A 24,797-nucleotide genomic window follows, 5' to 3' on the forward strand; every position below is an offset into this window, starting at 1 on the left:
AGAATTGCAGCGCCAGGCAAACGCGGATTAGCAGACCGACGGGTTCCTCGGTCTTGTCCGGGACCCGAGTTCCCTGCAACAAGTTTGGCTTTCCGATGCGCATCAGAATCATCTTGACAGTCTTGAGGACTGACAGGGTAGCGGCTGTAATTGGTGACGTAGACGTATACGTCGACGTTTTAGCCGTATTGGAATATTGGTGGTTGATGGGCTGCCATCTCGTACGTACTTATTACTCAGTATTTTATGGACCCTTGGAGTACGATCGCACTTGCCACATCATGCTGGCAGCTTCCGCTGCAGCCACCTGTGGCTGCCCGCCCATGGAGGGGTAGCTCCGGTTCGGGGCACCCAATCAGGCCATTCCCCGCGACCTCAGGCGTCAAACTTGCCCGTTTTACGCTGCGTCACTCAGCACTTGCCACACGAACCTCAATCGAATCACTTTGGACATCGTGTCCTCTCCAGCAATCCAGAAGTTTGCCTCTAAACCATCTAGCTTGTCACATTCGCCATTACACATAAAAGACTTCTCCTACATCCAACCTTGCCTACCGCGCACATGGCATCCCAATGAATCCCGTCTCCGCGAGACATGCAAACTCCACACTGACCAATTTCTAACAAAACCACGTCCACCAACGGAGCCCGTCAAGAATCGAATATCAAAAACACACTCACACACGCAAAATGCACATCCACCCCCTCATAACCTTCCTCGCCCTCCCACTCCTCGCCGTCGCCGCCAGGCCCAAAAATGCCATACTCCTCTCGCAGGTCCAGTCCCTCACACTCCGCGGCAACGGCGCCAAAACCACCAACCGCCGCGTCTCGGCCATCCCACAGCTAAAATGCACCTCCTCGAGAGAGCTATGCTCCCTCTACAGCATCGATACCATGCGCTGCACGAATCAGGGGTCTTCGTATGGCGGTGAAGATATTGAATGGAGCTGTACGGCTACGTTGCCCGAGGAGCTGAAACTCGGCAGTACGGACGTCATTTGCGAGGGGTACGCGAGTGCCGACGACCCCTATGTGTTGAAGGGCTCATGTGGCGTCGAGTACAGCTTGCTGTTGACGAGCAAGGGCCAGGAGCGGTATCCGCACATCGCGAACCCGTATGGCGGGTATTTCAGTGATGGGAGGGGCGGCACGGATCTGAGTGCGTGGCTGTTCACAGTCGTGTTTGTTGCTGTGCTGGGGTGGATTGTGTACTCGGCTTGTGTTGCCGGCAATGGGGGCAGACAGGCACGGGGGAATACTGGACGGCGATGGGGAGGCGGCGGAGGCGGCGGCGGCGGTGGTGGCTTTGGCGGAGGAGGATGGGGACCCGGGAACGATCCTCCACCACCGTATCCTGGGACGAAACCGTCGAGTTCAGGGTCTGCTTGGGGTCCCGGATTTTGGAGTGGTTTGGCGGGAGGTGCTGCGGCAGGATACCTGGCGGGGAATAGGAGTAGGAATGATGAGAGGAGAGGGTATGATCGTGGATGGGGCAGTAATACTTGGGGTTCTGGGCCAGCCAGTCCTCGCGCGTCGCCGGCCGCGTCTTGGGGATCATCGAGCAGCGGGGGTTCATCGAGGCATGAGAGCACTGGATTCGGATCTACTCGACGTAGATAGATTGAACAAGTCGACAAGAGACATACTGATGTGTCATAAAGAGGATACTTGTTATGTCAACCCAGACTTGACAAAAGCAGCGTGAATATACCTACAACCTTATGTATCCAATCACCCGGCATTACGAAGTCGTTTAGATATATGTTCAACAATGTTGAAAAGTTTATTCAAGTATCCAATGTAGCCCCAAACTCCGCCACCCTTCCCGGACTCCGACGATCCTTAGATCTATAATAATACTTGCTACCATGTACACAGTCGAAGTTCAAACCCCACTACCACCCACCTCTGCTCCTAGTAGTACAATATCCAAACAATGACATGTCGTCGGTATGTGCCGGACTTGACATGACTTAGTAAAACGCCTCGACCTTTCGCGAGCCTTCGTATCGAGCGAGAGACATCATGAATAGCTATCATCGCTGCCCATTACCCACTTCTAATAGCAATCGATATACATGGCTGCATCATTCCAAGCTGAATGTTGGCCAAATCCAGTCGCGGGTGCCCTTGCGGAAGCGTTATCTTGTAATGAAAATTTTTTTGTTCCTTCAGTGTGGCAGCATGCCACCAAATCAAAGTTAAATTACTTAATGATGGACAGGCATAACGTCCATCTTATCAAAGGCTCGTGAACATGTCGGGCACTTGCGCATTCTGTTGCTAATACGATCGTCCACGCATTTGTTACAGAACAAGTGGCCGCAAGTCTTTAGAGCCGTGTTCTTGAAGTTATTCCTGCAAATTGTGCATAGTGCAAATGTCTGCGATGTATGTTAGCATCTTGACATTGATGGCACGGCAAAATTGGAGAATGCAAGGTTGTAAACTTACCCGAAGCATCTCTTCCTCTTCTGATGAGTTGCTCAGCGCCTTGTTCTTCCAGTTATCTCGGTCCTTCTGAGTATGCTCAATTCGAACCTTGAGTTTTTCGACCTCGGCTTCTTGCACCGTATTTCGCTCTCGCACAGCTGCAGATGCATTGTCCCGAGATTTCACCAAACTCGTCAAGTCGCTGATTTGTCGGTTTAGGGAATCAGAACGTCTTACTGCCTCGAGACTCGTCGATTCCATCTTCTTGTTCTCAGCTGTTAGAAGAGCATTTGACTGCTTCAAATCAGCAACCTGCTTCTCCAAATTGCCAAGGAGTAATCTATTTTGTGCCTCCAAGTCCTTCAGCTGAGTAATGATCTCGGTACTCTTGCTGTTTTGGTGCCGCAGTGACCTTATCTCATTATTTCGGGTGTCGGCGTCCTTTCTGGCAGCGAAGTACTTTTGGTCTGCTTTGCTCTTCTCTGCAATCAAAAGAGAAACCTTTTCTTCCAAGGCTACAAAGTCCAACACCTTTTTCTGTGCTTGATCTTTCATCTTCTTGTACGCCTTTTCAATGGATGGCAGTTCCTGGTTGATAGACTGGAAATCTTGTTGCAGCTTTTTATACCTTTGCCGGAGCTCATCTTCGGAAAGCTCCGTGAGATCATCTGCATTGACCATTTCCTGGTCCTCGGCAGGTTCAAGCCGCGAAAGGCGAGACTCCAGAGCGGCAATGCGATCGTCCTTCGCGCTAATCAATTCCTTGACATGCCCTAATGAGGCCTTCTCCTGCTCCATGCTGGCTTTTCTTTGTGTGTTCTCTGCGAGTATCTCGTCCCTAGCAGAACGAACTCGGGCGAGGTCCTGATCTCTAGTTATGACATCAGCCTCCAACTCTTGTGTTACCTGGCTCGCATCAGTTTCCAGTTGGGTTTTGTAGGATGTCCGCTCTGCCTGCAGTTTTTCGGCTTCCTCCCGAAGTTGCTTATTTGTCGCCTCCAGATTATTAATTCGCTTAATGAGATCCTCATTTTGCGCCTTGAATTGCTTGAAGACGTCTGTTCGGATGAAATCCTCATCTGACCAAGTGTTTTGGCGGGCTTTCAGTGTTGAATTCTCGTCCTGCGCCGTCTTCAACTCCGACAGGATAGAATCCAGTTGTTCCTTCTGTTTCGCTGCAGAGGCCGTTGTTTCCTCATACTTGAGCAATAATTCATCCGATGAACCATTCACTTCGTGTTGTTCTGAGCCGACTTCACCCGATGCCGCTGCTGCCGCTGCCGTCGCTCCGGAAGGGCGGGTAGCATTTGCGAAAGCCTGCTGCTCCAACTTTTGCACCTGAGAGCTTTTGGCTCTGTCTAATTTCTTTTCGGCTTTGAAGTATCTTAATGTGGCGGTATTCAATTGTTCGGAGAGTTGATCCTTCTCTGTGTTCAAACGATCCAGCTTCAGCATATATTCCTTCTGCGCGGCAAGCAAGTTATTCACTTTCGCTTCCAAAGAAGCGGCGTCTGGACTCAGGGAGCCGCGCTGCGAGGCAATACGACTCAGCAGTGACTCGGCTTTTGTCTTTATAGTTTTGCCCTTGTCTGAGAGATGGGATTGAAACTCGCTTAAGTCTTTGAAACCGATTGCGCTGAGATAGGGTGGATCTAGGAGTATCAAGCATTAGTATTGGACCCAACATTGGCAACATACTCTTCCGTACCTGTCGTGGGTGCATTTCCAGATAAGGTAGGCTCTGCTGCAACTTCCAATTCCTCGAGTAACTAGCCAGCCTGTTAGTTTTGGGCTGCGTCAATAGCAGTCGTCTTCGGCACTTACTTGGCGCCACCAGCCATCAATGATCCTTAAATGGTCATCATGATGTACACATCGTTTATGCAATTCTTCGAGGCGTGATTCAGCTGTCGCGGCTTTACGACTGTACTCTTGCATTTGGCGGTAAATTGCCCCCTTGGTATAGGCCTAAAATTGATCGTCAGCACGAAAGTCATTGGGGAAGAACAACCAAAATCGTTCATTGGCTGAGCCTGACCACAGTCGAGACAGTTGAAGCCAAAATTGCTGCAGTGAGGGCCAAGTGTGCCGCTGGTTACGACCCCTCACGACGCCATGCGATACCCGCAAGCCTCGTCAGGATCAGGGTCGCAAATGTCCCAAAGTACCACTCAGACAAGGGAAACAAGTACCAAAAGTCTCGAAATCCGAGTGCAATAGTGTGGTCGTGTGCCAGGTTGCCGGAAGAGGCATCGAAAATCATGCTCGTGCGACACTCACCTCGATCCAACCTTCTTCCTTCATCTCTATCGCATCATCTTTTGTTTTGGAACCATTCACGGCGACTCGCTTACTAGGGGGAGCAGCGAGATCATCGGAGCCGCCGATGGCGGGCCTCTTCCTGTCCTCCATTTTGGGAACCACGGATGGACGAGGCGACGTGGACGGCGACGTTGCTACAGGCATCAGACAACGCGTCAAACGAAACAAAGGGTCACAGAAACTCGGTGCGAGAAGCTGTTCAGAGCGAGAGCTTGGCAGCTATAACGCTCATGAGCCACGTCTCGTCCTGCAGCTGACACCGCGCGGGCTGTCATCAAGGCAAGTTCCGTGAAGAATTGCCTTTGGGGGGAAGAGATTGGTGATGGGGGGAGGGTGATCGAGGCCAGGAGTTGAAATTTCCAAGTCGACTCGAAGATCAGAGAGGCATGGCCAAAGGACACTAGTCCCGCGCTAAGCCTGTTTTGGTATTCTTATCGATGGCTGAACCCGGTTAAACCTCGCTTGCAGCCGAACGCTTTGCAGGCAACCCACTTTATTTCTCAGTTACTCGGGTGAGCGTCAAGTGTGAATCCATCAATTGTCCCGCGAAAGAGCGTCACGCTGTTGATTTCTCTTAAATTTCCGTCACTGTTATAGTACTCACTACTAGTACGACATGAGTTCCATGTTCAAGAAGAAAGGCGGGCTTGCCTTCAAGCCCAAGGCACCGGTCGCGCGACCAAGACCAGGGGCATCGGCACCAACCACAAAAACCGCACCACCACCTCAACCTACAATTGATGACGGCTCGGAGACATTGCCAGAGACGGCGCCGGAGGTTATAGAAAAGGAACCAGATACACACGAAATCACGCACGGGGTGCCCCAAACCGCGGCTCAAAAACTAGCAAAAGAGCCTGAGAAAGAACTTCCCGTTGAACCATCAAGGCGAACCACGAGACGGGCATCCCAATTAGAGTCCAGCTCACGACCGCAAGTTCCAAAAGAGACACCGGCAGCCAGTGGTACGACCTCAACCACTGTTCCTGTGACGGAGCCACCAAAAGCCGATACTCCGTCACAATCGGCACCGAGCGCGCGAACGAGACGTCAATCAGCCGCCAAACCACCACCAAGAACTTCAATAGAAACGCCCGAACAATCTACATCATCAGAAGAAGGCAGCACAGCCAGGACTACAGCGCCACCAAGAGAAACACAGAGCTCATCCGCAACTGCTTCAGAAGAGCCTACCTCCGCCTCTAGAGCATCCATCAGAACGAGGGCCAGGAGACCGTCAACAACTGGCGCAGATGCTACCACATCTGCACCAGAAGGCGAGCCTTCACGGCCCAAGAAGCGCCAGCGAAAAACATCCCGTCAACATGACGGCACTGAAACCCCCGCACCACGAAAGCGCAAGACTAGCACGCCCAATGCCACCGGATCACGATCCAGTTCCCGCCGAGCCCGCTCTCTCACCCCCGAAGACGCAGAGGACCAGGTCGTCGACCTGCAAAAGCTCAAAATGTCTGACTTAACACGGGACTTGCGAATCGGCAAGAAATTCAGTCGCCACGACGAACTGCGCGAGCGCGAGCGCAAAGCGCGTTTAAAATTAAAACTCGACAAGGACGGCGACACCGCCAGCGAAGCAGGCGTCGACGGCACACAATCCCCGGCACCAGGCTCAACGAACGACACAACCACCAAAGCCAACAGTAGCACCTCAACACCCTCAACAGCAGCAGCGGCAGCGGCGGCAGCGGCGGCCACAGCTGGCCCTCAATTCCGCATCGTCGACGGCCAAATCATCGTCGACCAGTCCTCCCTCGTCATGGACCGGCACGCCCGCGCCGCCGCCGCCCGCGCAAACGAGGACATGGAGACCATTGAAGAAAACGACTTCACGCGGCTCATCACCTCGTCCTCATTCATGAACACCTCCAAGCTCAGGGGCCCCAACGTCTGGACGGATCCCGAAACAGAGCTCTTCTACCGCGGCCTGCGCATGTTCGGCACAGAGTTCGAAATGATTTCCAAAATGTTCCCCGGCAAACAGCGCCGCCACATCAAACTCAAATTCAACCGCGAAGAACGGCACAACCCGAAACTCATTGACGCCGCGGTCATGGGTGAGAAGACTATAAGGATAGACATTGACGAATACCGCGCGTTCACGGGTGCCGAATTCGAATCATTGGAGACGATTGAGGCGGAGCACCGCAAGATCGAGGAGACTTACGAGGCGGAGAGGCAGAGGGTGGCGGATGAACAGGCGGAGATTATGAGGAAGAAGAAGGAGGAGCTGTTTGCGGACGAGGACGGCGAAGATGGCGGGCTCAAGAAGAAAGGCAAGGGCAAGAAGAAGGGCAAGCAGGCGATTCAGTACGGTTTGAATGGCGAGCCAATCACAGGAGATTGAGGATTGCTTTATTGGCGTGAATACATGTTCCCATGTAGCGACGGGCCCAGGGGAGGGGGGGATACACGATACCCACGAGAGATTTCTGACGTGAACAGGGAAACAAGGACGGAGTTGGCAGGTCATAGCGGGAGCGGTCTTCTACAGCTGAATATGTTTGCACGACGAGATTAGAACATGGCACGGTACGTTTATATACATTAGTGGCCCACGAGATGGCTTTGCGGAGACTGCAATATCATTCACTGTCGAAATATTCTAGGCCAATATGTCAACCTAAGTGCCTATGCAGTCCAGCACCTCAAACATTGATTGCCACTTGCAAACATGTCCTCTCCCACACTAACTCACTTGTTGAAAAAAAAATGGGCTCTCCAATGTTGTAACTGTGTAGTTGAACCAGCGAAATCTCCATCCCCACGTTTCGCCTCCCTTTGGAATCGTGACATTAAACTCCTCCCCAGCGGCTATTGTCATTAACCTCGTTCGGAGTTTTGTTTCATAATCATAACAAGCGTTCGTGAGTGCTTCTGCTTCCACCGTTGTTGTCATTGTCCTCCACACGGTACCTGCCACACCAATGCCAGCCACCTTAGTTGGTAGGAGGTTCATCGTCATCAGGCTGGTCGAATAAGAAGTTTGCGGCGAGCTCTTCGTTTTTGTCACATGCAAAATAAGCCTGGATGGCCTGGTCACGATCAAAACCAAGACGACATAGCTATATTCCGTCAGCACTTCATATCTGCACCGGATCTTAGAAGATTACATCCAACTCACCCGTTCAATAGCATCGCGCTCTTCTTCTGTGACAGAGATAGCCTGGGCGCCGGGGGGCAGGGGAACGTCGTCCTCGGCGCTTTCGCCCAAAAGCGAGAGGAACTGGTCGGGGTTGGCGGCAATCAGCTGTGCAAGTTGGGGGTTGCCGGCGCCAAGCTGTTGTAGAATAGGCTCGAGCATCTGAGGCTGCTGTTGAACAACTTGGCGGAGCTGCTGGAACTGAGGGTTATGTCTGAGAAAATCCAAGTTGCCCAGATCTGCACCGCCCTGAGTTGCACCCGCAGCAGCAGCAGCAGCAGCAGCCGCGCTACCACTGCCACTTCCTCCGCGTCCACCCCCACCAGCCTGAGCGGCAAGATCGAAGAGGTTTACGCCTCCATCATCCTCTCCGCCCTCTTGAGCGGCGGGGGCGGCAGGGGTGGCCTGCGTCGGTCCGGCTGCGGCAGCCTGGCGAGCATGCTGTTCTTGTTGAATGTTCTCAGGAATACCCTTTGAGATTTATCAGATGTGTGTCCTTCACCATTGTATCACTTTGTGCTCCTCCCATCACTCACATTTAAAAGATATTCGACCGCACGGTCAGGGTTGTTGAAGGCAGCGCGCATGGCGGCCTCGATCTGACTCCTCTCAAATCCCATAGCCTCCATGTTTGTAATGGCCTCAGCTCGCTCAGCACCCATAGCCAGGCCTGAGCCTGTCTCCCCCCCAGCTTCGCCAGAACGTTGCGGAGTTGGCGTGGCCGGGGCGGCGGATTGAGTAGTGGAAGGTTGGGCGGGAGCAGCTGGAACAGCAGGAGTACTTGCAACAGGCTGTGCGGGTGTGGCTGGAGGAGCAGCAGCTGAAGACTCAGCGGCAGGGGCTGGTTTCTCCTTGGGCTGAATATATGTTAGCCCTCCAGCTTGGTGAAAGCAGCGGCGCATTTGACTCAAAATAGTATACCTTGTTCACCATGCAGACGACAAAGCCCTTCTCCTCGATGTTGTAGGAAGCGACGGTCTCATCATCCTTCAGAATTTTGCCTAAACCTGGTCAGAAAATCCAGTTCGCCAAGGCAGAGGTATTATCTTGGAGCAGGCCATGTATCGAACCGGAATAAATGAGCTTCTGGTGCTTAGGGTCCCACCCCTTCTCTCCGGAGATTTTTTCCTTGACAGCCGAGATCTACGACATATTCCAGTCAGTCACGGCGTGTGTTGTTGACATGGTCGATATCGGAACGGCCGAGGTATCGTGGCAGGTGAGACATACCAGGTCGGTGGGTTCGACCTCGAGGACGAACTTCTGTTGCTTCAGATCCTGCGCAAATAGACCAAGAGTCAGCTACATTTCCGCGATGCACCTCAGCACGGGCAGCCAGGCTACACAGCTTCAGACCAATGTACCCAAAACAGCTTCCAATCAAACAAGCACCAACGGTGGCGGGGGGTTGTGGATGAGGCATACTCGGAACGTGACCTTCATGATGGGCAGAAGAGGCGCAGCTCGACAGCTGCGATAGAAGAAGAGTCGTCAGTGAGATCTAGGTCCCAGGCAAATTGTCCGTGCAGGCGAGACGGTAGAGGTTGGAGAGGTTGGAGGAGAGAAAGATGGCAACGATGACGGAAGCAATGGTTGGCTGAAGACCGACTTCGACGCCGGTGGCTCTTTGGCTCTTTGGCTCTTTGTGGGCGGGCAGTCGTCTGTCGAGGTGGGGTCAATCTGGTCTTGTCAGCCAGCCAGCGAAAAAAACATGTCGTGCTGCTTCAACCACGAGGACCGTCCAGACCAATGTCCAAGTTGGAGTCATGCAAGAAGCAAGCCCCCACCTTGCAACTACTATTGTGCAGGCTCCTACTACCTACTTGTAGGTATGTACTGTAGAAGCTGAATAATACAGGAACGCAGGGTTCGCAGCTGCGCGAAGCTGAAGACTGCCAGTTTTGCCAAATTTCCCGGGGTGGCGAATGGTGAACCATGGTCCATGGGCGGCGGCGGCTAGTTGCGCCAAAGACGTATCCGACCTGCATCACATTCACCAGGGGATGAGACCCGAAAGTACATCTAGTCTTGAATATCATTTGATTTTTTGCCTCATGGTCCATCGCTGAATTCTCCAGCAATGGCCGCTAATAAAAATTACATGTCCCGTCATCTAAATACAACGCCTCGCTCTTTGTACAAATCAACCAATTATACCCAAAGTCATATCAACATAATGAGGTTTGCACCCCAATCTCGTATCCCCATCAAACCCAAGAGTGACAAAAAAAAAAAGAATATTCAGGTCGAATCGCTCACAGCCATGCGTACAAATACAAAGAAAAGTCAATGATCGTCACTTCATTTCTGTCCCCTCATTATGTCTCCTCGTCATTCTCTTGCTTCTGCTCCTGGAATGATTCCAGGCTGGTCTTCATAGACGGGCTTAGCAGCCATTCAGGTACAGGTGGCGTCATTTTGCGCTCGCTTCGTGTACCAGAACTCTTTCGGCCAACATCGCCGTCATCCCCCATTTTGGACTGTTTCAGGAGGTCGAAGCTGGCCTGGTGGATAAGAGGGCTAGGCGTCGCAGGCAAGCTTCCACTCCGCAGGCGTCTCATAGATTGCATGCTAGACTTGCACGATATGACTTGCCCGGCATTTGGCGCAGCCAGGACAACTGTGCCGGGACTTGCGGCGGGAGGTGGCGTCGGGGAATCAGATCGAAAGAGTGGGTGAATATGTGCCTCGTTCACAGAGCTGTCGGGGGTAAGCCTGTGGGGATCTTGTTGTGATAGTACGCTCGAGCTATAACTCTCTGCTCTATATAGCATACGGGGAGGCTCCAGCTCCATATCGAGAGGAGTGCCTGGCCGGGTGGGAGAGCGGCTCCCAGACGGGCTAGCAGGAATCGTCTCTAAGCCTCTATTGAGAGTCGCTGGAGATGACATCTCTATGACAACTTGACGATTATACATGTCCACAGATGAAGTGTCCCAAGAATCAAAAGACGTATCTGTGCTCTTACGAGGATTCTTCGAGTCCAGTGAAGTCGCTCTTCGTCGCCCACTCTTCAAAAATTTGGTTCGGGATGCTGCAGGTCGAATGGCTTGAGACATGGATGCCTTCAAGTAGTCAATTGGCCCCATGCTTGAGCTTTCCGGCGAAGGCGGCGAAGACTCATTGCTTCTCACTGATGTCATTTCCTGGAGAGCGGCCCCAACAGTTGTTCGGCTATATCGAACGGATTTGATATTCATTGTGCGGCCCTCTTCGTTTGAATGAAAGGATGAAGCCGTTCCAGCGGTAACATCTCGACTTGTCGCAAAGTGCAATATTATGGAACCAAGCTGGAGAGCGGTGGAAAAGGCCACAACTGTTGCTGAACCGACGAAGACTTTCCAACGTCCTTCAGCGGCCTCGTCGTCTAGTTCGAGCTGTGTCCACCACTCCTGCAAGTAGACCAAAGCGACTACGGAAGCTACCAGGGCAGCTAGCCAAGCAAAGAGTTGAGTTATAAATGCAGGTAAAGAACACTTCCATGACAAGGGCACCTTTGTTGGTACAGCTTGTGCTATGCCGAGTGCACCAAGTATAAGCAGGACAACGGACTCCAAGGCGGCGGCCGTGCTGCTTGCTATAAGCAACTTGGAATTCTTTGCTGCATGCACACACGAAATAATTTCGAGGCAAATGGTAACGGATGTTGCAAGCACGGCCAGCGTTCCGGCGACGATGAGAAGAAATCCGGCGCGGAGCATCATGCCAGCAGGAGGAGGCTGTCAAAGCCTTAGAGAAAGGGAAAAGCAAAGAATCCGCCCCAACACAACACAACACGACTGTGGTCGCGGCGCCCAATCACCTGCGGGAGCACACGGTAACTTGGCTTTTATCGGATTCGTAAAAGTGTATTTTGCGTGGCCGTTTTCTCCAAACTTTGTGGACTGTTAATTAATTTCAACCGTCGTCGATTTTCTCACAGAATTGGAGTGTAATAGTAAGTGGGAGCCATCAAGTCACGATGACTCCACCGCAGATATAAAAAGTTGCCAGTCCCGCAATCGTAATAGACGGCAAAGCGAATTGACCATAAATAGTTGTCAAATAGACGTGAACCTGACGTCGTAATTTCGAGAATTGAGCTCTCAACTGTTTGTTGGAAAGAGGTGGCGACAGCGGCGGCGGTTGGCAGAGTATTGTATGTGCAAACAGACTTGTTTGGCAGAGAATGGCCACAAGTACTGGTGCCGGCCGTCACACAAAGAAAAGAGCACCGACGACAATTGTGACAAAGACCGTGGCGTCGTTGGTCTCTCCGAACGACGAACAATGTTTTGTGGTTCCACCGGAAATACGCAGAGGAAAACTAAGGCAGGGTGTCATGAACACCCGGGGTACTGGAATGTAGAATAATCAGAGCCGTCGTCGTTTTCAGGTGCAAGAGCGAGCATCACAGAAATGGAGGAATGGAAGAGGAGGGAAAGAATATCGACCAAACGAAGCAGGCCAATTGTTGGTCATACCCATGAGCTAAGTAAAAAAAAAAAAAAGCCCTCAGCTCCGAGTAAACGCGTCAGAAGCGCATGGAACCGTCGCGTGCAAGCATCTTGTCGGAGAGGATGCTTGTCCGGCATTGTGCACTCGAGCACTTTTTCCTCAATTCAGCCAGTGGGATAGAATTCTGCTGCAAGCAACCAGGCACGACCAGGAACAAGCTTCCTTGCATTTGGGGACCCAGAACCGGGGGTATTGTGGGCCAGGCCGTTGGCAGGCGGGGAAGGAGCGCGGCGCCAAGAGGAAACAAGGACGTGAGACGGCAGAAGCCTGTTAGACATTAGACATACTGGCCGCGTACTGTATACATGTTTAGAAGTCGTGTCCTGTATATGACCCAGAGTATCCGGTACCTCAGCGGACTTTACCAGCAACGAGCACCCCAACTGCTCCTTCCCACCAACATCCGATTGGAGACATGAGTCGATGCCTGTTCCTGACACTTCGGTACTCCATGCTACTGGTGGGCGCACAGTTGAAACGCAACCTGGGGATGTGAGGCGCGCACGAGCAGCTAGGCTCTATACTGGCAACCTGACGTTTCAAAAACTGCAGCAAACACAAAGCGCAGATCCTCCCCCGAGGTCCAAAGTGGGAGGAAAGCCTGGTGGTTTGATTTTTTTTTCTTCCCCTGGTTCAAAAGGGACAGAGGAAAGCAGTCACGAAACATCAAAACTTACAGTGCGTGGAGCCTCGTGGCGGCTCATGGGGCACTAGCCCGGATCTAGGCACAAGTTTCCACATGTGCAGTCTATTGCGACTCGCTGGGGCCCGCTGGAGCCCGCTGGAGCCCGCTGGAGTTTGGATGGCTTTACCGGAGCAGGTGTCGTCTTTCAGCACGTTGCTAGGCGGCAACCTCTGTTGCACGCACCAACGCTCTAGTGAGCCCAGAGCCATACCTCACGGGCTCCTAGGCAAACAATGCACAAATCAGATTGACACCAAGACCACCCTGGTCAATAAACAACCATAACAGAAACAGAAACAGAAACAAAAACAAAAAACAAAAACAACAAGCAAATAGCTTAATGATGTAATTCTTTTTTTCCCGGGCTACACGAGCTGGACCTACAATGCAAATATTATCCTGCGCATGCCTACACCCTTTCCAAGGTGGCCTCAATGATGGCCAGGGCCTTATTAGCCGACACTGGGTGGAAAGGATCAACCAGTCGACATGGTGCAACAAATGTCCCTGCATATTTCATCACGTACAGAGTTCAAAACGTGGTGTGAGCACCGCATACTTCAAGCCACTGATGGCCATGCAAAAAACTCTGCAACTACCACGTACTACATCATACCCGGTAACTACGGATGTTCCACCGGCTCGTTGCCAATTTAAAACGAAGAAGCTGGAGGAAGCACGTGTTTTAGTCCCACAGGATTGATGAACCTGGTTCCTGGCCCGGCCGGTAGTGGGTGCAGACGGCCAAGCCAGGTGGAAGGTGAACAGTTTGTAGTACTAGTAGTAGTGTCAAGTTATTGCTTACGAGCAGGGCGAGGCGTAATGAGATGCATATCTGGCATGATCAATCTGCATGTACTTGGGCTGCCGTTGCAATCCTACTTACTTACCAGACAAGTTTTATCACGGTACCGCCCGCGACAGCTCGAGCCCTGCCTGCCCAGGGGGTCAAACACAGATTCTTGCTCCCTTCCAGCATCTGATACCAGACATACATATGTACAAGGTAGCTACTTAAGTACTTTAGGAAGGTACTACTGAGGGAGGCAGATTGCAGGAGCAATTGTGCACGTACGACATGTTGTATATAACCACGGAGTATATGTACTCTGTATTTCCTTAGAATGGAGTAATGGGTGCAATTGCAAGGTCGCAACCTCGAGTATGGTTACTTTATGCTAGTAGTAGTACTAGCATGTCCTCGTGGGCTTCCAATGTTCCTACTGCCCACTCGAGCACCCTGCATACAATAAAGTGCGGCGTGCCCACTTGGCCGTTGAAAACAACAAGTCTGATTACTTTCATCTTTTGCGTTTCTATACGCAATTGCCTCGACAACAGCCGTGGTCCATCATACCAAGGCGATGACAACGGAAATGATGATACGGTGTCATCATTCACGACAAACCAGACTAACAAACTAAGCCGTCCTTGACGCGTCGCTAGCTCTAGCTCAGCTCACCTCGACATCCAGAAATACCAGACGTGGATGGAATCGGCAGCGGTAACTGGGACTACACCAAGAACCCCAATGGTGCCAAACGCAGGGAGCCGATGCGTTCAGCCGACACAATATGTACTATGATGCACGATGCACAATGCACAATGCGCAATGCGCCTCTCGAGTCTTGCTTCGCTGCAGGCCCAGAAATTACAACATGTAGGGCTGCTGGGCCGTGGAAGACGGTTGGCGGTCAGTCATTGCCTTTGACCCTTTTACCCCCGAGACAAAGTGTGTGCCGGCAAAGTGGGCAAATGCCCCGGCAGAAGGAAAAGTCAAAAAAATGGTCAGGCATTTGCCGATCACAATCAAGATGACAATTCATCTCATGATTAACTACCCCACACCAAAGAACAGGTTCATGATGAATGAGGTCTCAGTCACTGCTGATTGTTTACTGCGTAGTTCTTTGAAGAGTAAAACAGTCCTTATCCGGAGACCGGCAACAAGGCGCGACAACAGCACTATGCCCCGCAGAATGTCAATATTGACATTCATGTCGAGTCCCGTGTAGGATTATTGCCTACCTAGGTAGTGCACTCCGTAGTGACGTACACGTATTGACATTCTACAGCATTGTGATGCTTGGCGTTGCTTACTTATGCTGGCGATGAAGTGGGCAGTGAGTGAGTGGCATGGTGGGGCTTCTAGGGTTGGTCAACCTTGGCTTCTGGTGTGAGTGGGTGCCAGAGACTGACTGGCAATCAAAAGTTGTATTATATTGTCATGCAATGCGTGTACTTGCGCTTGCTGACCTTGGGTCTTTCCAACCTTGGTGGCCATGGACCTCGTCATACACCGTGAGCAAGACCATGACCAGGACGTCGCCGCATGACCTGGCTGCACGGCTGCAGTGGCGGCGATGGCTGAACGACGCACGATTGGTCCAACGCGAACGTGCTGGCTCAAGGACTAGTAAGTTATTTGAAGACTATTTTCGTGTTTCTAATAACAGCTGACTGCCTTTCTAGGTATGGGGTGGTGAACGCGTGTGTGAAGCACAGACTATGTCAATAGACAGCTTTGAGGGTTGCTCGTGCCAATGATACGGAATAGACAGGCTCTCAACGCCGCACACAAATACTCCTGCTACCACTCCGTACTAGTATCGCCGGGCTTTACCAAGCAACTGGGCAGAAGTATTAGGTACAACAGATCTTGAGTGTTCAATCTCGCAAACTGCCGATGCTAGCTTGCTGGTCTTGCTGACCTCGATTTCCGGGAACCCGAGCATCCCACGTCATTCGCCCAGTGCCTGCAGAAGTGGGTCACTCTCCTTCCGCACATCTGATGTCTTAAGATGCCATCGATCCAGGCCATTGGGCAGCCACTTGAGCATCTTGAGGGGCACCAGCGTACTGACATCATGACTATCAATCTTCCTTCTTTTCTTTTTTTTCGTTTTGACTTTTGCTTTTTACCAATATTACATGCATGTAGGTTCTTGAGGGGGAAATGGATCATTTCTACGACGTGTAAAAAACAATGTCTCGATCTTATATCTAAGTCTAGTTTCACAAACCAATTTACCGAGTACTTTCGTACTTTTGTACATTCATTCAGATTAGCGAAATTAACCAGACCAAAAGAGCCTTTTCCATCTGGACAACTTTCAAAACACGCATCGAGACAAGGCGGCCGATATCATGACTAAGCCAAGGGTCGTGTATTGGTTCCGAACAGACCTCCGACTTCACGATTCTCCCGCATTGAAGGCCGCGCTAGATCTGGAGCCAGATGTTCTGTGGCCGATATTCACCTGGGATCCGTACTATGTCTACAGGGCGAGGGGAGGCACAAATAGATGGCAGTTTCTGTAGGTCAGCCGCGAACACACTTCAACTCCGTAGACAATTCGCCGCCTGTGTCCATGGTGCTGATCAGGAATCACATTAGCCTCGACTGTCAGAATGACCTGTCCAGCTCCATCACAAAACTAAACGCCAAGTCCAAGCTCTTTGTCCTCCGAGAAGCGCCCCAGACTCTGTTCCCCAAGCTCCTCAAAGCCTGGAAAGTCACGCATCTCGTCTTCGAGAAGGACACCGATGCATATGCACGGCAGCGTGACGGCGTCGTCGCCAAGGCAGCCAAGGCAGCCGGCGTCAAAGTCGTCATCCACTCTGGCAGAACCCTCTGGGACAGCGACGAGATTGTCGCCCACCACGACGGCAAGCCAACCATGTCCATGACGCAGCTGCTCTCGGCTGCAAAGAAGGTTGGCCAAGTCCCCCGGCCGATAGCCGCGCCCAAGAGTCTCCCGGACCCGGGCGATATGCCGCTCGACTTTGAGCAGCACGTGCCCAGCAGCGTTCCAGATGTGAATGCGCAGACGAGGGAGAAGAAAGACACGGCGTACAAGAGCATCGCCGGGCCCAAGGGCGATTTCGCCATCGAGACGCTGGAGGAGCTTGGGTTTCCGGCGGCCACGACTCCCTACAGGGGAGGGGAGAGCATTGCGTTGAAGAATCTAGCCGATATTATCAAGAAGGAAAAGTATACAGCCACGTTTGAGAAGCCAAAGACCAGTCCGGCGCAGTTTGAGCCGCAGTCGACCACGTTGCTCTCGCCGTTTCTTCACTTTGGTGCCCTGTCCGTCAGGGAGTTCTACTGGCGGGTGCAAGACGTGGTCGAGGCCTACGGGAAAGGGGCATCGACCCCTCCGGCAAGCTTGACGGGCCAGCTCATCTTTCGGGATATGTATTTCGCCGCGCAGGCGGCCGTCGGTGCCAAGTTTACGCAGACGGCTGGGAACCCGTACTGTCGTTTTATACCCTGGCACCTGCCGTCGGAGAGAGACTCGCAGACCGGTCTTGTGACCGACAAGTACACAGTTGACTCGGACGATGCCGAGAAGTGGTTCCAGCGATGGAAGCGAGGCGTTACGGGCTTCCCCTGGATAGACGCTCTTATGCGCCAGCTCCTCCACACGGGTTGGATACACCACCTTGGCCGTCATAGCCTAGCGTGCTTCCTTACCAGGGGAGGATGCTACGTCGACTGGGAGAGGGGCGCAGAGGTCTTCGAGGTGCACCTGTTGGATCACGAACCTGCCTGCAACGCGGGCAATTGGCAGTGGTTGTCGTGTACGGCTTTCTTCTCGCAGTATTTTCGGTGCTACAGCCCCGTTTCCTTCGGGCAGAAGTGGGATAAGAACGGAGATTTGATTCGCAAATGGGTCCCGGAGCTGAAGAATTTGGATTCCAAGTACATATATGAGCCGTGGAAGGCGCCGATTCAGGATCAGAAGAAGGCGGGCGTGAGGGTGGTGGGTGATGGACTAGGTGACCAGGAGCAGGGGACCTATCCGAAGCCAATGTTTGATTTTGGGAAAAGGAGGGAGACTTGCATCAATGCCATGAATATTGCGTATGGAGTCGGTTTGTATGGGGATGACGAGAGGGTCCTGGATGGTTCGTGGAGAGAGCTGTTTGAGGGAAAGGGAGGGGAAATGATGGAAATGGTTGCGAGTGACGATGGGGAGAACGCGGACGAAGGGGATGAAGATGTCGGAGACAAGAGGAGGAGGCGGAAGGGGGAGGGCGGTAATGGTGTTAAAAAGCAAAAGAAGTAGAGTTGGAATCATGATGGAACATGGCCAAGGTATAATCCAATAGATGTTTAAAAGAAGGCGTGGGGTGTTTCTAAATACAAGATTGAATATATGTCCAAGTCTAATTAATATTCAACCCGCCCGTCTGCGAGTTTCGACCACTCCATCGCCCACAACCTCCTCTCCTCGCCATCCTTCTCACCGCCAACCGCCTCCAGCTCCAACTCCATCTCTGAAAGACGCGTAAACATATCCCTCCTCCCATTGCACGCAGCCGTGTACATCCTCTGCCGTGCCTCATCCGCGTCACTACCTCTGAGCATCTCAGCCAACTCCATATCAGCCTCAACAAGCCCTTCCTGCGCCAATTTCTCAAACAGCCCCCGGGCGTCGTCGACTTTGCCCATCTTCAAGTATGCCCTCCCCAGACACAACCGACAATACGGTCGCCATTCAAACCGCGGGCTCAGCTTCAGCGCTTTTGTCAACACGGCGGCGGCGGCATCCAGCCGTCCCTGCTCCAGCAGCAACTCCCCCTCGGCAGTAAGCGCATCCGCATCTTTACCACTAGAAACCAAGCCCTTGAAGCGTGCTTCGACCCTGCGCAGCTGCGGGACTCTGCCGTATGCCCCGGAGCGGACGAGTTGCCGGGCCAGAGAGAGCGTCGACGGACGGTAGCCCATTTCCGAGGCGGTTGACCAGAGGGCGGTGGCGAAGGCGTCTGCGCTTCGGGGCCCGGTGATTTGCCGCATGATGCAGGCTACCTTGTGTAGAGTTTCTGCGGGGATGGCATCTTCTGGCGCCAAGTTAGCTTTTGCGGTTGGGAGCCGGCGAGGACCTTGGCGGCCAAGAGCTCGACGTACTGCCTGTGAATGAGGAGGTCCAGGGGGAAGACCCTCGGTTGATTGCGTCGGAGAACTTTTGAGCGACGCGGTAGTATTCCTCTGGGGAGAGGTCTGTGAATGAGCTGCCGTTGCGCGAGATGACGCTCTCGAAGGAGCTGAGTGGAATGTCTGATAGAGTGAATACGTCGGCGTAGGAAGGGGCTTTGGGGGGAGAGCGAGAAGCAAACGATTGCGTTTTCTGGAGTCGTTGAATTGTGGACGGATGGATGTGCGTTTTTGACAGTATAGGAATTATACTGGCTGATAAAGGGCGGGTGAGTGCGCATGGCGATAGAGCACGTCTAACGGCCATTTTGATAGCACAACGATAGTAAAGAGGGTGTGGTTTGGGGGGGATATGGTTTTAATCTGGCATTGGATCAGCTACTACCAGTTCAATAATGCCCCTTTATGCGAAGAAATGACAGAAATAGAAAAAAAATCTGCAAAATTAAGCAGGGACAATTTTCAGTGAAACGTTTGAAACAAGTTGGTCGTAATTCATTCCCAAAGCTGGTATTGTAATCTTGGAGAAAGAGTCCGGTCTGGTGCATCTCCAGCTCCGCCGACTCCACCGACCAATCACAGCGCTCTACGCCGCGCCGTTCCGACCGTAGCGACCCACTAAATTTTTTTGATATCAAAAAAGTCGTCTCAATTCAACATGGTATGAACATCTTTTCATCACAGGACCATTCCACAACACACAAATACTCAAGGGCAGGTTGAGCAAAATAATACTTGAATCAAACCTATTTCCACCCACCTCTTATTCTCTCAGGGCCTTTAGACAGGAGCTACTTCCTCCCCGGGATCAGACCACGCCACAAGACATCTCAGCGAGAAACTCACTGAGGCACATCGACAATGCCCGTCGAAACGCGCAAGCGAAAGGCCATGGCCCAAGCAGCCATTCAAAGTGCCCAACCTGCGCCCTCGCCGCCCACAAGCACCACCAAACGACAGAGGAAGCTGCCCGTGCGGTCAAAGGACGACGCTCCAGAGCAAAAGCCAGAGGCGACCACGGCGGCGAGCAAGAGGAGCAACGTCATCACGTTTGACGACGACGGCAATGCAGACCGGGAACCAGTCGTTCCCGCTAAGCCCGTCGAGGCCTCAAAACCAGCCCAGCAGGAGGAAGAAAGCGATGGTGATGAGGCTCCCGAGGCAGTGTCCACCGCCATGGTGGCAGTTGAGATGAAAAAGTCTGCGCAGGCGGAGAAGAAAGCTGCTCGAGAGTATGTATCTTTCCCTCTCACAGTACTATTCAATCTACTATTCTTACCAATTATTCTATGATCAATGGACGATTACAGCTAACTAGGAGCTAGACAAGCAGCCGCTGAAAAGCAGAAGCGGCAGCAACGAGATGCCCTATTCAAACAGCAAGCTTCACAGCGAAAGGCTGAAACTCGGACTGAAAAAGTCCCAGCATCAATCCAAGAAGTTTCTGCCAGGAAATTGTCTGGAAAGATGGTTATCCCTAGTGTCCTACCTGCCGAGTTCCTGACAGACTCGGACAGCGAGGAGGAAGATGATGCAGAGTCCTCACTTGGACAAGACTTGCCCCGCAAGAGAACGGTTTCGGGCGTTGAGAAGCGGATGTCGAGAGATGGAAGGGGTCCTCGCGACGAAGTCATTGGGTCTACGGTGTATAGAATCTCCAAGAAGGTCGACGGGAGGCTGGCGCCCAAGGCGAGGAAGTATTCGAAAAGTAGCAAGGATATTCTGCTAAAGAGGGGGAGAGCGCCTGTCCAGGGGCGATCTGGGTTCTTCAAGAAATAACATACATATACTACTGGCCTGGGATTTGTTGCAGCTTAACCTGACTCGCTTTAGATGGCATCGTCTTGTTTTAGAACTGGAGCGCTTGGTATTTGGGTTTTCTTGATCAAAGGTTCTGACCTACCCTAAGGCATCCATGAGATCGTCACTACGACACAAGGTTGAAACGCGAATCAATCGAACCACACTGCGATCGCTTGCCGTCCCAAAATTAAGATTTGCATCGAAACAGGTTTTTTCTTTTGCATGGTGTGTTGGTGGCCATCGACCGTGATGGTCTCCCGATTGTGAGATTGCTCATATTGAAAATCCTCCGAATGGTCGGTCGTCCATGCACTCCGCCGAATGGAACATACTGCCAGTTCTACAAGCAAGCAGTTCCTTGACAACAGCCCTGCCGCCCCCAAATCTGCGGCTCGTACCCCAGTCGAGACGTTGATCCGTGCATGAGCTCGAAGTTGCGCTCGCGGACAACGAGAAATGTTTAGTTTAAAAACGCACTGCGTATAATCCGCGACGGGGCATTGAAGCCTAGTCTGACCGCGTAATATGCGCCTCCTCGGCCATAATGACCTGCAGCAATTGTCGTCGTACTGCAGCAAAAGGAACCACCAAGAGGTTGCGTCATTTTTAGTTACCATCTTGGGCTGGCGATCACACGGATGGGGGCTGCGGCGACGGAACGAATCACTCGAGAGCGCATGAGCCGTCTGGGGGCCTTTTTCATCTCGTTAGGAAGCTGGTGAGATTGTGTTGCTACCCCTTGGATGGTGATATTGCTTGCGTTCGTTGAAGCTGAACAGCATGCCGCAAGCAAAGCATAGGCATATACTACAAGTGTCCCTCCCACCTTGAGGCTATTTATAATAACAGCCTTGTGCTATTCGGGCGTAGTATTTTGTACAGGGCATGCATGGTCGACAATAAGCAACAACTAGATGGGCAGCTTACAGTGTCCATTTTCGTTGCCCATTGCCAAGCACATCCTTCAACATGTCCAGCACCTCCACGCGATGTCACAGTAAGCCACACGCGGGTACCTTTGCGCAATACTGTTTGCTTTAGCTCTTGCATGAAGGGAATTCGGAGAGGCGGAGGACTGAAACTCGGATCATGGACAAGGAAAACAAAAAGTCGTCGACCAAAGGTGACGACAAGGAACTATCTGACCAGCTGTATCAGGCAGGTTCCGGTAGCCGCGACTCCAAAATTCATGTCATCCAACCACATGCTATGTCAATTGCATATTGAGCTGTCAAACGGCTGTGTCAACAGTTCCAAGGCCCGTATGTACATACAATACATGTTGAGAATCAGGCTGTCGTCTCCATCTCACCCTTCATCGTCACTAGTCGGAGGGACCCGAAGGCGTCTCGAAGCATAGCTAAACTTAGTTCTTCAGGCACGGACAATGTCCACTGTATAATTTCCCCATCTCTTCATGCATACCGATATGGGTTGTACGGGACAAAACTGTTGGGCTTCTTCGCATGCTAAGTGGAAAGCGAAAGCCGGACTGTGGCTGACTGCAACAAGGATACAGGGTCTTTGCGCGGAACCAGCCAGGGCTCAATAAAGAGTTTTGCCATGCATACGGAGCACGATGCGGAGCGATTCGGTCAACCGCTAGCCCGAGTTGGAAGCGTTTCCTGTTGGTTGCGGCAACTGACTCTGTCAGACTCCGTATTTTGTCTTGTAACTTGTATGTAGGCCCAATGTTGTATGTATATTGCAACTTGTCTTGTTTAACACTTGGTGGGCCTGCTGAAAGGGGTAAGTATAGTAATCAACTAATTGCATGTCCTTGTCCGTTGCTGCTGATCTGGACTGTCGCAACAGGGTCGAATTTGTGTCTCCAAGAAGCTGTCGCGAGGCCGGTTCACTGTCAACGGACAAAGGGTTAGTTGGCTTGCTGTTGAATATGTACTACCAAACCCGGTGCTTGATACCAGCGTGGACTCTCACAAAGCCAACCATGCAGGTCAAGGTCTGGACTCTGGGCTACGAAGAGCGGTGCGTCATTACCGTTGCAAAAGCCGAGGCGCAAGTAAAGTCAATGAGTGAATCTGTTAGCCGTCTTCCTGATAGTATTAGGGAAACCAGCAAGCGATTGGGCGGCTTCTCCTTTCAGTCCACAACCGCTAATCGTCGATCTATTGGAGTTGCCGTGCACGGATGTTGGAATTACCTTTTCTTGTGGAGAGTCGCATCTAACTTGCACCGTCTAGTCTGTCTGAATTATCCGTCCGGTCCACTAGAAACTGACTCGCGACTGACTGTGTAAGCCAAGTAGAATCAATTTCATGTTATTCCCCGTCTCTGAATCTGTTCATCACGCCTAAAAGGAGACACAACACCTGTATATACATGGCCTGGTCTGCGAGCAACATCTGGAAGTGCTTTGTGATCCAGAACGGGTTGGTCAGATGTGGTCAGATGCTATCGAGGGCTTTAAACAACGAGGCTAGTTTCAGGATTCTTCCAAATGGAAACCAGGCTGTTTCGGCGCTGGTCTGACCACTTGTGTCAACATCAACTGAACGGGGGCGCAAGGCCGTGTTGGAATTCGCCTCGGCATAATAATCCGCATTCGCTAATAAATTCCGACAGATTGTTAGGCCAGAGGGATTGCTATAGAGGGCTTGCTCTAATGCTAGGGACTGAGCTCATTTCAGATGTTCCGTATCATCCCGACGCTGAGGTTACCATTGGATGTCGATAGTTTGCCAACACAACGTCATGACGCAACCCACAGAGGCCGGATGTACACCCAGCGACGGAAGATGCTGGGAATCGCAATGTGCAGCCTCTGGGAAGACTCTAGTCCCTATTGCTTGGCCTCACGAGCAATACGAAAGATGCATGAAGCGAGGCTATTGGCCATACCTGTAGGCGATGGCTCCTGGCCAAGTGAGCCTCAAAGCCAGTGGACTGATAGTCTTTTGTGATACGTGTACCCCGCAAACAGATAGCAGTAGCCATCGTCAATGTTGGTTGGACTTAGAAGCTAGTTGTTTTCTTGGTGCGTTCCAAGATTTTTCAGCACGTTTTTTAGGCGGGTGTGGCGTATCCTTGTTCATAAGTGGGAGCATCATGTGGAGAATATGTCATGGAAGCTTTCTCGAATGAGTGAAGACTAACCCATCGTAGTTTCTTGCCCATGCCCAAGTACTACATACGAGTTGCATGTACCAGGATAGGCCTGCGAGGACTTCATGCCCATCGTCGATGTCGTCCTAAGAAGCACTAAATACCCCTTTTGACGAAGGTCGAGTTTTGGAACCACAACATGCCCCCCACAATGCCAGAGAACCTGACGCTGAATACAGACGATGATGACTTCCTCGCCCGTCATATTGGACTTTCTCTCCACGGCTTTGGATGAAGCACTACCAATGGTCTCCCTGCTGGGCCTAGAACCCAGCCAAGCGGCGACTGGTGCCTTGCATGATTGTAGAAGATCAGCTCCAAACAAAGACCAGGTTGAGTGGAGGCGGCAAAGAAGGGCAAATACGCCACATTTATTGCTCAGCAAGGAGTATGTCCAATACCGTCAAACGGCCTGAACCTCGAGCTCGGCTTCTGGTCCTTGGAGTATGGTTGTGCCTGGCATAGAACGAGTGCCTGCCTGGTCTTGCAAAATGCCACTGTCTGTACGGAAGAGCTCCACCGGGAACGAAGCCGAGCATTACTACACCCAGGCCCTAGGAATAGGAACTCGGAATGGTCTACCTGTAACTAGGCACCTGCCTGGCTAGGGACAAGATAAGCGTTGGCCAGCGTGGAGATGGAAGAGATGTGGATATGGTGTCGTAATGCAAGCAACCATCAAGGCGAACGGCAGTCGACGATGAGTCCAAAGAGTTGATTTCTGCTCAATACAAAGATTCACAGTTGGGTATTTGCGTGAAGCCCCTGCTGCTGAAGAGGGGGTGACAAGGAGAAGGAGTAAGGGACCTGCAGGTCTTATTATGCAC

The 24,797-nt window shown here is 51.9% G+C and overlaps 8 protein-coding genes across 8 annotated transcripts; 4 read left to right on the forward strand and 4 right to left on the reverse strand.

The window, feature by feature from the left end:
* Nucleotides 1–690: 690 nt before the first annotated feature.
* Nucleotides 691–1,623, forward strand: saraf (Store-operated calcium entry-associated regulatory factor; the record flags this gene model as incomplete). Its single annotated transcript, XM_014693639.1, has 1 exon — nucleotides 691–1,623. The coding sequence occupies one exon, from the start codon at nucleotides 691–693 to the stop codon at nucleotides 1,621–1,623; it is 933 nt and encodes a 310-aa protein (XP_014549125.1).
* A 590-nt stretch (nucleotides 1,624–2,213) lies between these two features.
* BRE1 (E3 ubiquitin-protein ligase) lies at nucleotides 2,214–4,848 on the reverse strand (the record flags this gene model as incomplete). Its single annotated transcript, XM_014693638.1, has 5 exons — nucleotides 2,214–2,387; nucleotides 2,458–4,088; nucleotides 4,145–4,205; nucleotides 4,261–4,404; nucleotides 4,717–4,848. The coding sequence occupies 5 exons, from the start codon at nucleotides 4,846–4,848 to the stop codon at nucleotides 2,214–2,216; spliced, it is 2,142 nt and encodes a 713-aa protein (XP_014549124.1).
* A 526-nt stretch (nucleotides 4,849–5,374) lies between these two features.
* Nucleotides 5,375–7,123, forward strand: bdp1 (Transcription factor TFIIIB component B''; the record flags this gene model as incomplete). The annotated part of the gene is made up of 1 exon (XM_014693637.1): nucleotides 5,375–7,123. The coding sequence occupies one exon, from the start codon at nucleotides 5,375–5,377 to the stop codon at nucleotides 7,121–7,123; it is 1,749 nt and encodes a 582-aa protein (XP_014549123.1).
* A 592-nt stretch (nucleotides 7,124–7,715) lies between these two features.
* rhp23 (UV excision repair protein) lies at nucleotides 7,716–9,361 on the reverse strand (the record flags this gene model as incomplete). The annotated part of the gene is made up of 7 exons (XM_014693636.1): nucleotides 7,716–7,841; nucleotides 7,901–8,389; nucleotides 8,455–8,775; nucleotides 8,840–8,919; nucleotides 8,989–9,061; nucleotides 9,149–9,196; nucleotides 9,344–9,361. 7 exons carry the CDS (start codon nucleotides 9,359–9,361, stop codon nucleotides 7,716–7,718), a joined length of 1,155 nt encoding a protein of 384 aa, XP_014549122.1.
* Nucleotides 9,362–10,236: 875 nt separating this feature from the next.
* Nucleotides 10,237–11,619, reverse strand: G6M90_00g014010 (uncharacterized protein; the record flags this gene model as incomplete). The annotated part of the gene is made up of 1 exon (XM_014693635.1): nucleotides 10,237–11,619. One exon carries the CDS (start codon nucleotides 11,617–11,619, stop codon nucleotides 10,237–10,239), a length of 1,383 nt encoding a protein of 460 aa, XP_014549121.1.
* Nucleotides 11,620–16,247: 4,628 nt separating this feature from the next.
* Nucleotides 16,248–18,172, forward strand: CRY2 (Cryptochrome-2; the record flags this gene model as incomplete). Its single annotated transcript, XM_014693634.1, has 2 exons — nucleotides 16,248–16,417; nucleotides 16,498–18,172. The coding sequence occupies 2 exons, from the start codon at nucleotides 16,248–16,250 to the stop codon at nucleotides 18,170–18,172; spliced, it is 1,845 nt and encodes a 614-aa protein (XP_014549120.1).
* Nucleotides 18,173–18,276: 104 nt separating this feature from the next.
* Nucleotides 18,277–19,348, reverse strand: G6M90_00g014030 (uncharacterized protein; the record flags this gene model as incomplete). Its single annotated transcript, XM_066129750.1, has 2 exons — nucleotides 18,277–18,947; nucleotides 19,015–19,348. 2 exons carry the CDS (start codon nucleotides 19,346–19,348, stop codon nucleotides 18,277–18,279), a joined length of 1,005 nt encoding a protein of 334 aa, XP_065985871.1.
* Nucleotides 19,349–19,902: 554 nt separating this feature from the next.
* Nucleotides 19,903–20,820, forward strand: G6M90_00g014040 (uncharacterized protein; the record flags this gene model as incomplete). The annotated part of the gene is made up of 2 exons (XM_014693632.1): nucleotides 19,903–20,273; nucleotides 20,367–20,820. The coding sequence occupies 2 exons, from the start codon at nucleotides 19,903–19,905 to the stop codon at nucleotides 20,818–20,820; spliced, it is 825 nt and encodes a 274-aa protein (XP_014549118.1).
* Between the last annotated feature and the right edge of the window lie 3,977 nt (nucleotides 20,821–24,797).

The sequence above is a fragment of the Metarhizium brunneum genome, chromosome 1 (genome assembly GCF_013426205.1).
Source record: "Metarhizium brunneum chromosome 1, complete sequence".
NCBI classification, from domain to species: Eukaryota; Fungi; Ascomycota; class Sordariomycetes; order Hypocreales; family Clavicipitaceae; genus Metarhizium; species Metarhizium brunneum.